A 14,236-nucleotide genomic window follows, 5' to 3' on the forward strand; every position below is an offset into this window, starting at 1 on the left:
CAGCCACACTTCCCGGTCCCCTGGGAGGTCCCCCACCTGGCAAGGAGGCTAACTCCAAACATTTGGCAAGCGGTGGTGGTGGGGCTGTGATGCACCCAGGAGAGCTCCTCCTGATTGCCCTTAAAGCCTTCGGGGTGAGACAGGGCAGAGCAACCGCCTGCCCAGGGTCATAGGACGATGCTGTCCATCTGTCAAGCCCTGTACAGAATGACTTTTAAGGAAAAGTTACCCCAGCCTCTGTTCTGTTAAGTCGGCAGCATTTCAAAATGTCAGTTTGGGCAATGAGAGGGCTCTTGTTCTGGGGTAGCAGGATCATTCCTGCAGAGCCGAATCAGTGACTGCCCCACCTCTGGTTTCCACTGCCCGCAGCGGATGGATAAAACAGCCTCTACTTACCTGTGTGAAGTCAGTGCAAGTGAGATCTTGTGCCCAGGGTTCTTAATCAGTCACAGAAATTCTTCTACTTTTCTAAACTTAAATTTTCTCTTCTGGTTCTCACTTGATAAACAGCTACAGGAGGAAGCCTGCCTAGTGGCTGACCTCAGCCAGGGGCTGCCAGCACCTGGGACTTCAGAGCACGTCTTGCAGGTGGTTTTCCGTGAGGCAGGATGAGGCTGTAGAAAAGAAGCTTGGCTCCCCTTCCAGCACGCAGGAGGCCCAGTTCCCCTTCTGGTGTGGAACATGGCTCACATGGCCACTATGCCCAGACTTTTAATGCTTTGGGAAGAGGGGAATTTTGATCTTCTAAGATTTAAAACCTTTTTTATTAAAACTGTACCATAATTTACAAATGAGTAAAAATCCTCTGGTATATATCATAGGAATCACAATACAAAAATATGTGCAAAATTTTGTAGTTGACCACCATACAAACCTATTTTAGGCCTGTGAATACTGCTTAGCACTGGACAGAATATCACATTTAGAATGTGGTTGGTAAGGACCTGCTTCAGGGAACAGAGACACTGGCTGGCGTACTGCCATGGTAAAATGAGTCCTAATTCGTGGTTGCATAAATTTACAATAAAGCTCTTTAAAATACAGTAAACAAATATATGATTTGATACATATATTTACAACTTGGTTTTCCTGAGCCTAAATGTAAATCCATTACTGTGTTAAAACACACAATCCATCTTAAGGTTTCAGTGATGCAGTGATGGTCCATGTGGGTTGACGTCACACTGCCGCCAAACCCACTCCGGCACACTCCCTTCCCGACATCCGGTGTGGTGTTGCCAAGCCGTGTAAGGCACGCGGGGTGTCCTGAAGGCTATGGGTTCTGCAAGAGCTGAGCACTTTAAGGAGGAGCCGCCGTCCTTCAGCAGCTGGGACTCCAGACCGTGGACACGTGGAAACGAGGTGCACACACGCACGCACATCCGTGTCGGCCAGGGACCGCAACTTACGTGGATTTCTGGTGCAGACAAATGAAAACATCTGTGTTGTTCTGGGTATCGTGGGCACAGTGTGATCGTGCAGATAACGCAGGTCTGCTTCTTGGCTCCACAACAAGCACTTCTGGCAACTTCTGGTCCGTCCTCTTGTTCTATGAGAGAGTGTGGTACTGACACGCAGATGTCCCATTTGAGGAGTTTGCACTAACGAGCCCAGATACTTTCAGGAAATTCAGTGCAGCCCACTGGTTTCTATACTCCAGGATTTAGAAGAGCACGGCATGTAAAACACCTGAATTCTTCAGCTGCCCCTGGACTAGCAGGAATCAGTACAAACCCTCCTATCCTCTTTTTGCTTGCTTGCTTTTTGTTTTTGTTTTTGTTTTTTTCCAAAAGCCCAGTCTCAAATTGCTAGATTTTGTGACTGGGTGAAGAGAAGGTGCCTGGGACACAGGAATAGAAGCTGTGATCTCTACGAACAGAGCTGACATCGCAGCCCCGGTGGCCTCCAGGAACGTGGCAAGGGTACAGTCGCGGTTTGGTGCATGGAATATTACTTACAACATCCACTGAGCCATTTTCACTCTGCACTTTTACATTTAAACAACAACTTGGTGAGCACTGGTCCAGATCTCCATGCTTCTCTGTCCCGCAGAGTTTGCCCTTTTCAAATTACAGAACGATGATGAGACTGTCCGACATGGGTGTGGATGGCCTACGACGTGCTCCGGACAGTTGTACAACGTGCAAAATCACGAGGATCCACATGACCACGGGAAGTGTGGGTCTGGGTTTCGAGTGCACATCGTCAGCTCCTGAATGGCCAGCCCACTCAGCGGCTGATGGGGCGGCGGCAGGAGCCTCCCCGCCTGGAGTTTCCGGACTCCTGCGTCCCACGCTCCAGCCAGCCCCAGCCTGGGCATCCCCACAGCTGCGCGGCAGCTTTAGGAGCTCGACTACCCTTTGCCATTCGGTTCTGAGCATGACGTGTGACAAGAGGATGGAGTCACTGGGATGAGACAAAGCCACGCACGGAGGACGGAGCAAGATTTCCGACTTGGTCTGCAGAGCCCTGCGGCGGGCGCGGGAGCAACAGACTCACCTGTACCTTGCCCAGGGCGCGCGTAACCGTGGCTCTCAGGACCACGGAAAGGACAGGTCCTTCCCGGGTGAGTGTGGGTTAACGACGCAGCAGTGCCCTGGCCAGTGGAAACCCCGCGCCCGCTGAAGAGAAGCCTGTCTGTCTGATCTTGTCAGCTCTCCCCAATTTCAGCCGGGGGCATCAGCCTGGCCTGGCGCCAGCCGTGTGCACCAGAGCTGAGCAGGCCTTCCGACGCACATAGAAAATGAGCCTGACACTTGCAGATGCAGTCACCCGTCCCTTCGGCCCCTCAGAAATGCGGCTCGCTTTGCTTTCAAGCCCCGTTGTGTGTGACACTCTCACCTGGCTGCGGGGGTCACCAGCAGCTCGTCAACCTCCAGGCGCCCCAAAAAAGCTCAGATGTTGTCTCCCGCTTGAGCACAGACGACTGCATACACGGAGACTCCCACACAGGATGCACAGGCACACACACTCACACACCTGGCGCCCCCAAAAGTGTGGCGTCGATGGAAGAGCCACTTCCCACCCGGAAGTCGGGCTGTGTCCGGAAGACGCTCCCGGGCTGTGGGCCAGGGCACTCGGCAGGAAGGGAAGTCGGGCTCAGCGCGGGCTTCACGGACGGACTGTGTCCTCCCTGCAAAAGAGGGAAGACAAAAGCTTTATTCCGGTGGGAGCCACTGAGGCCCTGGGAGGCAAGGCTCGCGGGGGGAAGGTCTGGAGAGACGCCCCGGCAAGGGTGCTGACGGAGCATGGGCTCTGCACGTGGTTGGATTAGAGGCTCCAGCAGCAGCTCCTGCTCCTGCTCCTCGGAGAGCCACAAAGATGAGTGCGGAGGTGGCCTCGGGGCTCCCTTGCCACGCCTGGCGCAGCCGTCCGTCCGAATACCCAATGGCCACGTCCTCTCACTGCGCACGCGGTGGGCCGCTGCCAGGCTCCCAATCTTAATACCCTTCACACGTTAACAGTTTAGAATGAGTCATGAAGGAGCTGCTGGGGCTCCTCCGCCCAAAGATGAGGTGCCCTGCCTCAGCTGTGGGGCAGGGGCGTCCAGGGCAGGACCCCGGGCTTGCACACACCTTCCTAATGTAGGAGACGCTGCAGAGAATTCTTCTGGTTTGGGGTTTCTAACTTACCTGCTAAGAAGGAAGAGCCCCCTGACTCCTGCGGAAGGAAACTGGGTGGTCACATAAACCAACCCCCAGCACACACCACAGCGGAGTCTCTGGACGACTAAAGTGACACATCGTCCTGTCTCTTCAATCGGATTCGCGTCTAAGCAGATTCGCCTCCGGGCATCAATTTCCAGGATGTTAGAGATGAAGGGCCAGCCCAGCCCCGCCACTTTGCAGACGGAAAAACTGAGGCTCCAAGATATCTTATCTTGGGACCCCACCCCCAACAACCAAGGTCACACTTCCAGGCCAACCAGAGCCAGGGCCCCTGACCACGTGCGCGCCAGCCCTCCCCACCATGGCCCTGCTTCTCTGAGCTAAGACAGTAACTGTCTATGGTATGAGCGTCACACGTACAAACACGAAGAACATCTGATGGAAAATACCGTGCAGAATCCTAAAAACCTCGCTCTCTAAAGGGAAGGAACGAGACAATGGCACCTGGTTGCCTGCGGTAGCTTGATGCGCTCGCCTGAGCGGGTCCTGCCCTACGGTGCTAACGCATGCCACACACTACCGCCGTCTCCGGAAGGGGTGACTCTGCCCTCGTCCATGAGCACAGCACCGGCCCCACACTCGCCTGCACACGCTCAGAGGCATGGTTCTGCTTTCGGGATTCCCAGCTTCCCAAGCACCTTCTGGCTCCCAGGCCCACCTCCTCCGGGGGACGTGGCGCTCCCCGCCCCTCCCTTTTCGGACCACAGGCCCAACTTCCTGACTGTCTGCACAGACCATGAGCTTCTCCAAGTTGGAGCCATAAAAGCCCGGAGACAGGTGAGTGTGAGATCATCTTGTGGGCGTGACCTTGGTCTGTGGCCCCTGTGGCATCCACGGGGGGCCCCCTCAGTGCCCCATCAAGCCCCTGGCCCAGAGCTAGGGCAGAGCCCTGAGTGCTTCCGTGAGCAGGAGCTGGAGCTGCTGTTGGCAGGAGGGCCCGCTGGCAAGGTCAGCCCTTGACTGGCCTCTGGGAGCCTCGCCTATGATGCTCTCCCCGCAGGGCAAGGGGGTGCGGGTGGGCTGGCCATGACAGCTCCTACGGGAGATGTGACATGTGGCAAACACCAGTTTCTGGGCGCCTGATGGTCTTGTGCACACAGATGGCTGCCTTCTTGCTGCTGGGGAGGGGTGAGCTCCGTGTGGCCCCCACGGGAGGCTGAGGGCACAGGAAAGGTGTTCCTGGATCCCCCCAGACCGAGTCTTCAGGATTGCAGGTCCAGCTGTGCAGCCTGATCACGTCGCTGAGGTAAGTCTCAACCCTGGGACCCCCATGCGCCGGGCCCTGATTCCTGGTGACTCACAGAGAACGTGGGTGTCTTGGAGACGCCCGGACGCTCTGCTTCCTGCTGCGGGGACCTGTGGCAGACCGTGCGGCCGTGGGAGGAGAAGTCGTGGCGTCGGGCCTCCAGGGACATACCTGTTCCTTTGCTTGGCTGTTCCTGTGGCAAATGTCTGAGTGTGTCTTAGGGGTCAGGTACCACGGAGGGCACATGGGCCCACCAAGGACGCCCCAGGGAGCAGGCTGGGACACCTCTACAGCGCGTGGGTCCTCAGAGGTCACACATCACACGAGAAAAGTCCCAGCCCGCCGATGGGAACACGGCCGAGCGCCGTGTGGCAGGAGAGACACCGGACGGGGAGGCACTGCTGCCACAGGGCGGGGCTGGCGAGGATGCCCAGAGCTGCTCAGAGCCCAGGGGCAGAGCCAGAGCACGAACGCTTGTCCTGTGATGGGGGTAACGTCCCCGCCAGGGCAGGCACGCACGGCCACAGCCTCACCCCTCCTTCTGAAGGGAGCACTTCGGGCAGAACTGTCGCAGCCGCTGTGCTAAGGGACTGCGATGAACTACAGGAACAGGCAGATAACCGAAGCATGACAAGCTCTCACTGCCTGAATGCCGAGATGGGCGGGAGAGGGTGAGAGGCCGGCCGGCTCCCGCCCTGCGGGCAGCAGGCGTCTGCACGCAGACACCCAGCCCAACAGACACGATGAGGGCAGAGCCTCAGGGAAGGCTGCCAGTGGGACCCCACGGGGGACGCACGGGTAAGCACGGAATCGTACATATGGGTTAGGAAACAGTACTCAGATCAATGTCAAAATAGAGCGTAACAGGCTCCCACCATCTGTGTTTGTGCCGGGAATTCCCGCTGGGACCTCCACTGTTGGGAAACAGAAAGCTGTTGGCAAAGGAGACAGCGTCTTCCTGGGGTCGGAGGAGCCCCCCGGGATGGGCGCCAGCTGCAGATGGTGAGCGCCAAGGGAAAGCCTGGACCTGCGCCGCGCCAGGGTTTCCAGAAACGCACACGAGATGAGGAAAGCCAGGCCCACGCGGGATGGTGACAGCCACCTCCGCAGACACCCTGCGGCCCTGCCCTTGCTCTCTGTCCCCAAGCCCCACCCCGACTTCCTGTACCCCAGGCCCGGGAGAACCCGCACACGTGCACACAGCATCCACTTTGAGGCGGAGAACAGAACCTTCCCACATAAGCTATGTGTCTGGGAAAGTGTAGCCAAACGTTTCCAAACCAGAGACAAACAGCAAAACTAACTGTGCTTAGAGCAAAGGTCTTTTTCCCCAAAGCTCTGACGTGGGGAAATATCAGGAAATAGAGAGCCTCACTCAGAGAACCAGCTACGCTTCCCCGCTTCCAGGTCCCTGCAGGCCTTCTGACAACCCCGCAGCTGGTGGCCCAGCCCGGCGGGCGCCCGCGTGGCCATGAGTCCCTGCCCGCCCTGGCATCCGTGAGCCCGTCCCCAGCCGCACAGAGCGGAGCCTGGGGGAGGCCCAGCATGAGGCTGGGCCGGTCCTCGCCCTCGGGCGACATCCCCATTCACACCACGCTCCGCCCTGTGTCCTCCTGTGGCTTTGACTCAGAGGCAGCCTGGTGAGCACACAGGAAAGGCAGCGGCCCCATGGGTGAGCTACTGCTCACCGGTGAGGATGTGGCCCCAGGGCTCTCAAAGGCTGCGGCGGTTCATTTCCTGCATGAACTGGATGGCCCTGGCCTTTGCTAACATTAGCCCGACTGTGTCTGAGAGGACGCTTCTGGAGGTGGCCAGCATCCGCATCCACAGGCTGAATAAAGCAGATCGCTGGCCCCGTGCCGGTGGGCCTCACCCAACCAGGTGAAGGAAAGCCCACCGGAAAGAAAGGATGGAGGGAGACCCCCTGCCTGGCCGTGCGCTGCGACAGTGGCCTTTTCTGGCCTCAGGCTTGGGCTGCATCAAGGGCTCCCCTTGGATGGGAATTTATGGCGTCAGCTGAGACCCGTGGACTCAGGCTGCCCTGGTGTTCAAGGCCCCGCTGGGTCCGCAGCCTGCAGGACGCAGGTGTCCGTTCCTGCGACAGCCGGGTCGTTGCTAAAACTCCCTCCACGGACGGGCCGATGGAGACAGACACAGACACACATCCCGCCCGTCCCGGGGCTCCTGGGAAGCCTGACCAGGACCGCGCCTTACCCACAGATGCCCACACCTCGAGGCCGGGGCAGACAGAGGTCACCCCACCCGGTGTGGACGCGTCCCTCGGGGCAGCGGCAGGAGCCGAGCCCAGGCCTGCTGGCTCTGTGCCATCACCACGTCTCCTGCTGGCGGCTCTCCCCGAGCCCCAGGCAGACGGCCACGGCGGCGCGCCCACTGACGCAGCTCCAAGCGGGCCTGGAGACCATGAAGTCCCCGAACGTCCCAGGAAAATCCCACCAAAGAAGGCGTCTCCCACAGCCAAGACAGAAAATGCTCGCTCGCAGCCTCAGGACCAGGAGGGGTCGACGGTCCCTGTGGAGGGGCCTCCGGGCCAGAATCCCAGCAGGCGCCAGCGTGGGGGTCCATGCCCTCGCTGGTCCAGGGCCTCGGTACCTGCGGGCTGCCCAAGAGAGCAGACTCCAGGTCGGCCCCGCCCTGGCCCTGGGCTCTTCGGGGTGTGCCGCGGCGGGGGCCCCTCTCAAGCTGGAAGGCCGTCTCTGTGGAGTTGAGTTCCTGCGTCGTCTTCTGTGGCCTTCCTCCACCGGGGCTGACAGGGACCCCTGGTCCGCTGACCTAATGACCTTGGTGGTCAGGCAAACTAGACCATTGGCCTAGAGGGAAGCAGACGCCAAGCCAGCAGAGATGGATGCCGGGACCAGTGTGGGGACGGGCCGTGAGCCCCGCTGGACAGGACAGGACAGGATGCCTCCATCTCAGTTGCTAAGGCACTGGCCTGGGACTAGTTCTCAACCTCCCTCCTAAGCTCGGTCCACTGCAGGCTCGTGGGAGGGGGACGTGGGGAGGGGGCACCACAGGGGCTCCAGAGGCTCCACAGCTGGAGTCACAGAGCAGCCCTGCCAGGGGGCTCAGCCCGGTCTCCCTCACAGGCTGGGCAAGGCCAGAGGCTCCAGGGCCTCCCAGCAGGCCCTTCGCTGACTGTCCACACTGCTGTGTGTCTCAGACGGATCCACCAATGGTAAGTGAGGCCCCGGCTCCTGGGACCAACGTCCCCCAGTCCCCAGGACACACACCGCACATACAAGGTGCACAGGCATGCACATGGGCTCACACCCATGCACACAACTTCTGCCTCGTTCTCCAGCGGTTCTGGGTCTTGTTTCCAGCCGAGGTTCCAGGCAGTTGCTCCCACAGCCCTGGAAGGGGCCGCCGCACTGTCTTTTTCCGACACCGCCTTCTCTAATAAGGCATCTGTTACTAATGGCTTCATGGCCATTCCAGTGAGGAGATCCGTTACTGCTGTCACCGAGATGGTGACGTCCTGGATGACCAGACAGCTGGCCGCCAGCCCCGAGCCGCGGGCTGGGAATACGACGAATGCCCAGGACAACAGCGCGCCTGGCGGGGCAGGGGAGGGCGCCGCTGCGGCCGCTCTTCCGTGGAGACTGTGAGCGAGTCTCATGAGGTCAGAGCCTTCCATGACAAGGTGAAAACGAGTTCTAAGCAAAGAGCAAAAATAAATTGCTCTGAACGCAGTGTAAACCAGAAGAGACTCTGGGGGTGCGCCCTCGGGCTAGGCTTCGGGCTCCGACGACCCCGCGTCCCGATGCTGAGTGGATGCGCAGAGGCTCTCCACACCCATGAGCTTCCCAAGAGCAACCCCAGGCGTCCGGCAGGAGGTCCCAGGGAGGTCACGATGCAGCGAACGCTCGACAAGCTGTGGCTCTTGGCACAAGGGCAGCAGGTGCACCGTGCGTCCAAAAGCACGGAAAGCGTGACGCCTCCCTACAGAGTGACTCGCGCAACCACAACACGACGCCTTTGACGAACACGGGCGTCCGGCACGAAGCTCTGCACTGGGCCGCTGCGCAGCCGCCGCGGGGAAGGGGGCAGGGGAGGAGCCGGGCTCGGACCTAGACGTCAGTGTGTCCACAGAGGTTACAAGGAACAGAATGGTTGCTGGGACATTCCGGGGCCCGCGGCAAGCCTGGGGCAGGAACCAGTCCGGGAACCAGCCGATTCTGCGCACCAGCAGTGACCTCCTAGCGAGCTTATCCTGACACACAAGTGTGGCCACAGCGTGGCTTCACGTAAAAGGGTGTTTGCACGGGCTTCTCACCCACCATCGGGCAGGCACACGTCTGACGGCTCCGGTCCCAGTCCCTCTTCGTGTCCACCTGGGGCAGAGGTCGACTTCGAACTTCACCACACTCCCTGGCAGGGCTGGCGGCCCGGGGAGGGTCCCACGGGAGCACAGCAGGCACCGAGGTTCTAGGGGGCTCTCCTACCTCGGCAGTGGCCCTGTCCCTGCTCCCGAGACGGACAGGCAGCCCCTGAGAGTGGCGATCCTCCAAACTCAGCCACCACTCCCGGGGACAAAAAGCTTCAGAGAGTTGCCACGCACACTTGGGTGAACCTTATCCTGCCTCTTGCTCTGTAGATGGACCAGTAAATGAGCCGCTCTGAAGAAGAAAATGTCACTGCGTTATCATGGAGAATCTACAGGTATAGACAGATATTTTTAAAACGCAGTTTCTTGTTCCATACGCACACAACGCTCGTCCGCTGTGGACGGACCGTGAGCGTGAGAGGCTTCTCCCTGCTTTTCAAGGACAGCGACATGGCTGTCCTGTGCGGCCCACCTGGAGGCTGCACAGCGTTAGCGATCTACGCCAGGCTTGGGCAGTGAGCAGCTGCTCGCCGGCAGCCGTAAATCCGGGTGTGCTGACAGTTCATGTCTCACATGTCTGGCCTGCAGACCCGGAGCAGGCAGGCATGGTCCCCGGAGATCTGGCCTCCACCCTGGGAACCAGCAGGGACCAGGCACGGCCAGCACAGTGCGGAGGGATGAATGCGTGGACAGCTAGATGATAACGGACACGTGGACAGGTGATAGCAGTCAGCAGCTCTGTCCCCCAGGGCTGGGGAGGAGGCTGCAGCCAGGACAGGACGTGAACCAGCCAGATCTGTGGAGAGCTCGTCACGGAGGGCTGGACAGAGCGAGGGACAGATGACTGCAGGAGAAACACGTGCTGTGGCCCAGACCATGCCCCGTGTGCAAGAAAGGACTGGGAACCAGTCTTGGATGTGCCAGACATCAAGCCATGTGATTCTAGAAGGAAACGTGGCAGAAAGCACCACTGGTTTGAATCAGGCAAGGTTTTCTTAGGTCCAACACTGAGGGGTTGGGTGGGGGTGGGGTGACTGCAGCAGTGACTGCAGGGGACACGAGACGGAGTTGAGGCTGGTGGGACAGTCCTGCGTCAGCCCCGTGGGGGGCACACGCATATGCCGAAGCCCAGAGAACTGCACGGCCCGGATCGTGAACTTTACGGAGGGTAAACAAAACAGAAGTCAGCGTGTGGGGAAGGGGACCAACGGGCGGCGCAGCCCCACTGGGAGAGAGGGAGACCGCGGAGCCACGTCACGTCGGAAAACAGGATCTGTCTGGACGCCCCAGGCTGAGGACTGTGCATGGGGTCCCCCGGGCTGGCAGAGGTTCCCCACAGGGTGTGCAGTCGGCAGCGGTGAAGCTGTTCCACATTCCACGGGGGCTGAGCATGGTGGGAGCCAAAGAAAGGGGCCACAGACACTCGAGGGGGGCTGGAGCTGGACTTGTTAGCCTGGGACTGGACGTATCAGTTATGAACTCCCAGTTTTATAGCAGATGAGGAATAGATGGTGGATAGACGGGTCAATAGAGAGACAGACAGACGACGGACGGACGGACGGACAGATGGATGGACGGATGGACGGATGGATGATGGACAGATGGATGGATGGATGGACGGATGGACAGATGAATGATGGACAGATGGATGGATGGGTGATGGATGGCTACATGATGGACAGACCGATGGACAGGTGAATAGATGGATGGATGGATGGACGGACGGATGGATAACAAATGGATGCATGAATGGATGATGGACAGACGGACGGATGGACGGATGGATGATGAACAGATGCAGGGTAGACGGACAGATGGATGCAGAAATATGCATAGACGTGTGCGTGTTCATGAGTACGTCCATGCTCCTCCCCTAGGTCAGCCTAGAGATAATGCCGCAGGGCCAGGGGCATCTCCAGCACCAGCGAAGTCAGGTCCTAAGCACCATCCTGCAAAGGAGGAAGGCACTCCTTGGGGCAGGGACACGACAAGCCCAGCCTGGGGGCAGAAATTAGGAATGTGCTCACTCAGCAGACGGGGCATGTCAAGGCAGACACAGGAGTCACACGAACACATGCCCCATGGCTCAGGCCCGGAAGGTAACCAGTGACGGTGCTGGGTTGTAGCCCGCAGAATAAAGTAAGTGTGCCCAAGTCCGTACTGGCGAGAATAACCAGACAGAGAAACGAACGATAGGACAGGGTCGGGTTTTCTTCAGAGAATGGAAGAACACAGCAGCGACGGGGCCCAGGAAACCGTGAGGGCCCCGGGGCCACCACGGCCGCACAAAGGCTGCTGACGGGTGCCAAGCTCAGTGCCCAAAAGCCTGTGGAGAAACAGGACATCTGTGGCCTCCGGGGCCTCTCCCCATGTGGTCACTGGCTGGGACACCACGGTGGCAGAGCCCGGCAGGTGCTGCCGTCACCCGGAGATCAAGCGTAGCGCCGCTCCCCCCCCGTGCTACAATGTACGGACGTGCTTGCTCTCGGCCGCGGCCGTGGGGCTGCCCCCGCCTGTCAGAGGAAGAGCTGGCCCCAGGGTCCCGCGCACGGCCTGGCAGGCGGTCGGAGCCCCTGTCCCCGCTGCTGCGACAGGCCAGACTGGGGCCCCGTCTCAGACATTGGTCCCTACCTTGGTGATTGTTCGAGAATGCTCCCCCTGAACCCCGGGCAGCTGGGCAGAGGGGAGGCGTGCTTCCCTCCGGGCCTGCACACCGGTAAGGGTTTCTGACACCCACGAGGGGGCAGCCCTGCGGTGTGTCTGCTGCTGCCGCTGCACCCTGCCAGCCCCGAGGGAAGGGCGCCCCAGTGTGTGCTCCCTGGGAGCCCCATCCAGGCCCTGAGGCCACCGAGGGCCAGCCTGAAGGCCCTGTTCCCCGGGGCAGCTGCATCTGCCCAGCACCTGCTCCCAGAGTCTCTGCTGTCCTGGTTCTAGATCCCCCCGCAGGAAGGTCCTGCTCACAGCTCTGGGGCATCCACAGCGCTGCGTGGGGCCACCATGGCTGACATGCGGTCAAGAACACGTGGACGGTTCGGCCTCCAGCAACACCTCACTCAGGAGACTCTGCTGGAAACAGAGGCCTCAGCCCTGGAGCGCCCCTCCTGGGCCCAACCCTCCTGTGGCCTCCTAGCCTGGGGGGGCAGGGTGGGGGACAGGCAGGGAGAGACGAGCCAGGGGCCAGGAGGCCAAACTCCTGACTGTGCCTGAAGGGGAGGGGCCTGGGGGCCACAGCTCAGGAGAAGGGGACGTCCCTTTCCTGGAGTTTCGGGGGCTCGGGGTGGGCAGGGCTGGCCAGCAGACCCCACAGGGGCTGGAGCTCATTGGGACAGTTCTTCCCTGCTGGGAGGTGAGGCCACCCTTGAACCTGGAAGCTCAGGGACGCTCAGAGGCCTGGGGGAGATGTCCTGGATCTGGGCAAGGAGCCCACGGAGGTTCAGCCCTTGAGGGCCCCTAAGGAGCCCACGGAGGGGCGCCCCCGATCAGGGAGCAGATTCTGGTCCAGGGTGGTGGTGAGAAGTGGGTCTGGACAGTCACCCAGGGCTCCTGCTGCAGGGCAGGTCCCAGCAGACTGACAAGGACCCCAAACAGTGGAGAGAAAAAATGGGTCTCTGAGACCAGGGCACTCACCTGCTCCCCACCTGGACGTCGGGCTCCCTTGTCATGTCCGCAGGACTCCAGGTGCGTGGTTGCCCTCAAGTGGGCGTGGCCCTCGGGCCCCTTCAGCTCCTCTGCAGCTCACGCCTCCAGGTGGTCGTGGGGGGCAGTGCGCCAGGTGCCGGGGCCTTCCAGGAAACCCAGGCCCCTCTCCAGTGGGCTGGGGTGCTCGCTCATCCCACCTCGCACCGTCATGCTCCTTCTGGTCAGCCCCGTGTTCCTCCATGCGGCTCAGGGCGGGCTGGAAGCCGGTGGCGGCACGGTGTGTGCAGGAGTCACACCAGCTCCTGAGCCAACAGCGTCTTCAAACCAGGCAGGGGCGTGCCGGCCAGCAGGTGCGCGGGACCCAGCAAGCGGGTCTTCACAGGCCACCTGCGGGACCAGGGGAAGCTGTCCTCGGAACGTGCCCTGTGACCCACCTGGGCTTCCCTGGATGGAGGTCACCGCCGTGGCCACAGGCTTCCCTGGGTCCTCTCTGGGCTGCCTGTGTTCTTCCTGAAGGCTTCGTCCAAGCTTTGTGAGCGATTGAGGAGCAGGGTTGGGGTGGGGGTGGTGTCGGCTTGTGGGCGGCCCTGCACAGAAGCAGCTCTCAGCACCTGCTCAGCAGGGAACGTGTGCATCCTTGTCACCAGGATCAGGAGGCTGTGTCCCGAGGGGGGACCCAGGGTCCAACAGCCAGGATCAGGCCGCTCCCAGAGGATGCCCAGTCAAGAAACAAGTTCTGAGTCTGGCTCAGCAGAGTGGACGGTGCCCACTCAGAGGTGCTCAAAGCCCCCCTTTCTCCCTCTTCCTCAACGGGACGGGGTCCCCAGAGACCAGATCCTCTTGGGGCTTCAGGAATGGGACGCAGCATCTTGTTTTGCTGCCCAGGCACCTGCTGGCCTCTGGTCCCACTGGAGGAAAGGGGTCTGGCTCCTCTGGGGGCTGGAAGACACAAGATGCCGGACACACGTCGGGAAGGGTTCTCTGGAGAGGACAGGGCTGGAGGGACGGGGTACGGGTGGGCTCGGAGAACAGGAGAGTACACTGCTGCCCCTCAGGGAACCCCTCAGACATCCTTGGAAGGGCAGGCCATGGGCTGGGCGGGATGGTGAGGCCAGCGCTGCTGGTCCTCTCCTCTTACGTTGGAAGGAAGCAGGGGTCAGGACTAGCATGTGGCCCTGGTCTAAAGCCACAGTAATGACACGGCGACCGGGCGGCTGGTCTCACGTCTGTGAATGAGACCCGCGCGTCGCGGAAGCCTGGGCATTTCTGGGGGGCTCTTCAGAGTCAGCCCAGCTTGTCCTCAGCACCAGCGGAAAAGGACAAGAAAGGCAAGAGGAC

At 60.4% G+C, this 14,236-nt stretch overlaps 1 protein-coding gene across 11 annotated transcripts in view; it reads right to left on the reverse strand.

Moving 5' to 3' along the window:
• Positions 1 to 715: 715 nt before the first annotated feature.
• Positions 716 to 14,236, reverse strand: part of JAKMIP3 (Janus kinase and microtubule interacting protein 3) — a 99,174-nt gene continuing 85,653 nt past the window's right edge. For 6 of the 11 annotated variants that reach the window (XM_045068758.1, XM_045068765.1, XM_045068763.1 and 3 more), the window contains 2 exons: positions 12,887 to 13,837; positions 716 to 3,133 (listed from right to left, as the gene is read on the reverse strand). In XM_045068758.1, the coding sequence (XP_044924693.1) occupies positions 13,679 to 13,837 (159 nt within the window). In that variant the 3' untranslated portion in view covers positions 716 to 3,133; positions 12,887 to 13,678. Of the gene's footprint in view, positions 3,134 to 12,886; positions 13,838 to 14,236 lie in introns of those variants that run through there. The other 5 variants (XM_045068768.1, XM_045068767.1, XM_045068766.1 and 2 more) reach the window with 1 other exon arrangement.

This window comes from Mustela putorius, unplaced genomic scaffold (assembly GCF_011764305.1).
Source record: "Mustela putorius furo isolate JIRA1106 unplaced genomic scaffold, ASM1176430v1.1 tig00003909_pilon_pilon_pilon, whole genome shotgun sequence".
NCBI lineage: Eukaryota > Metazoa > Chordata > Mammalia > Carnivora > Mustelidae > Mustela > Mustela putorius.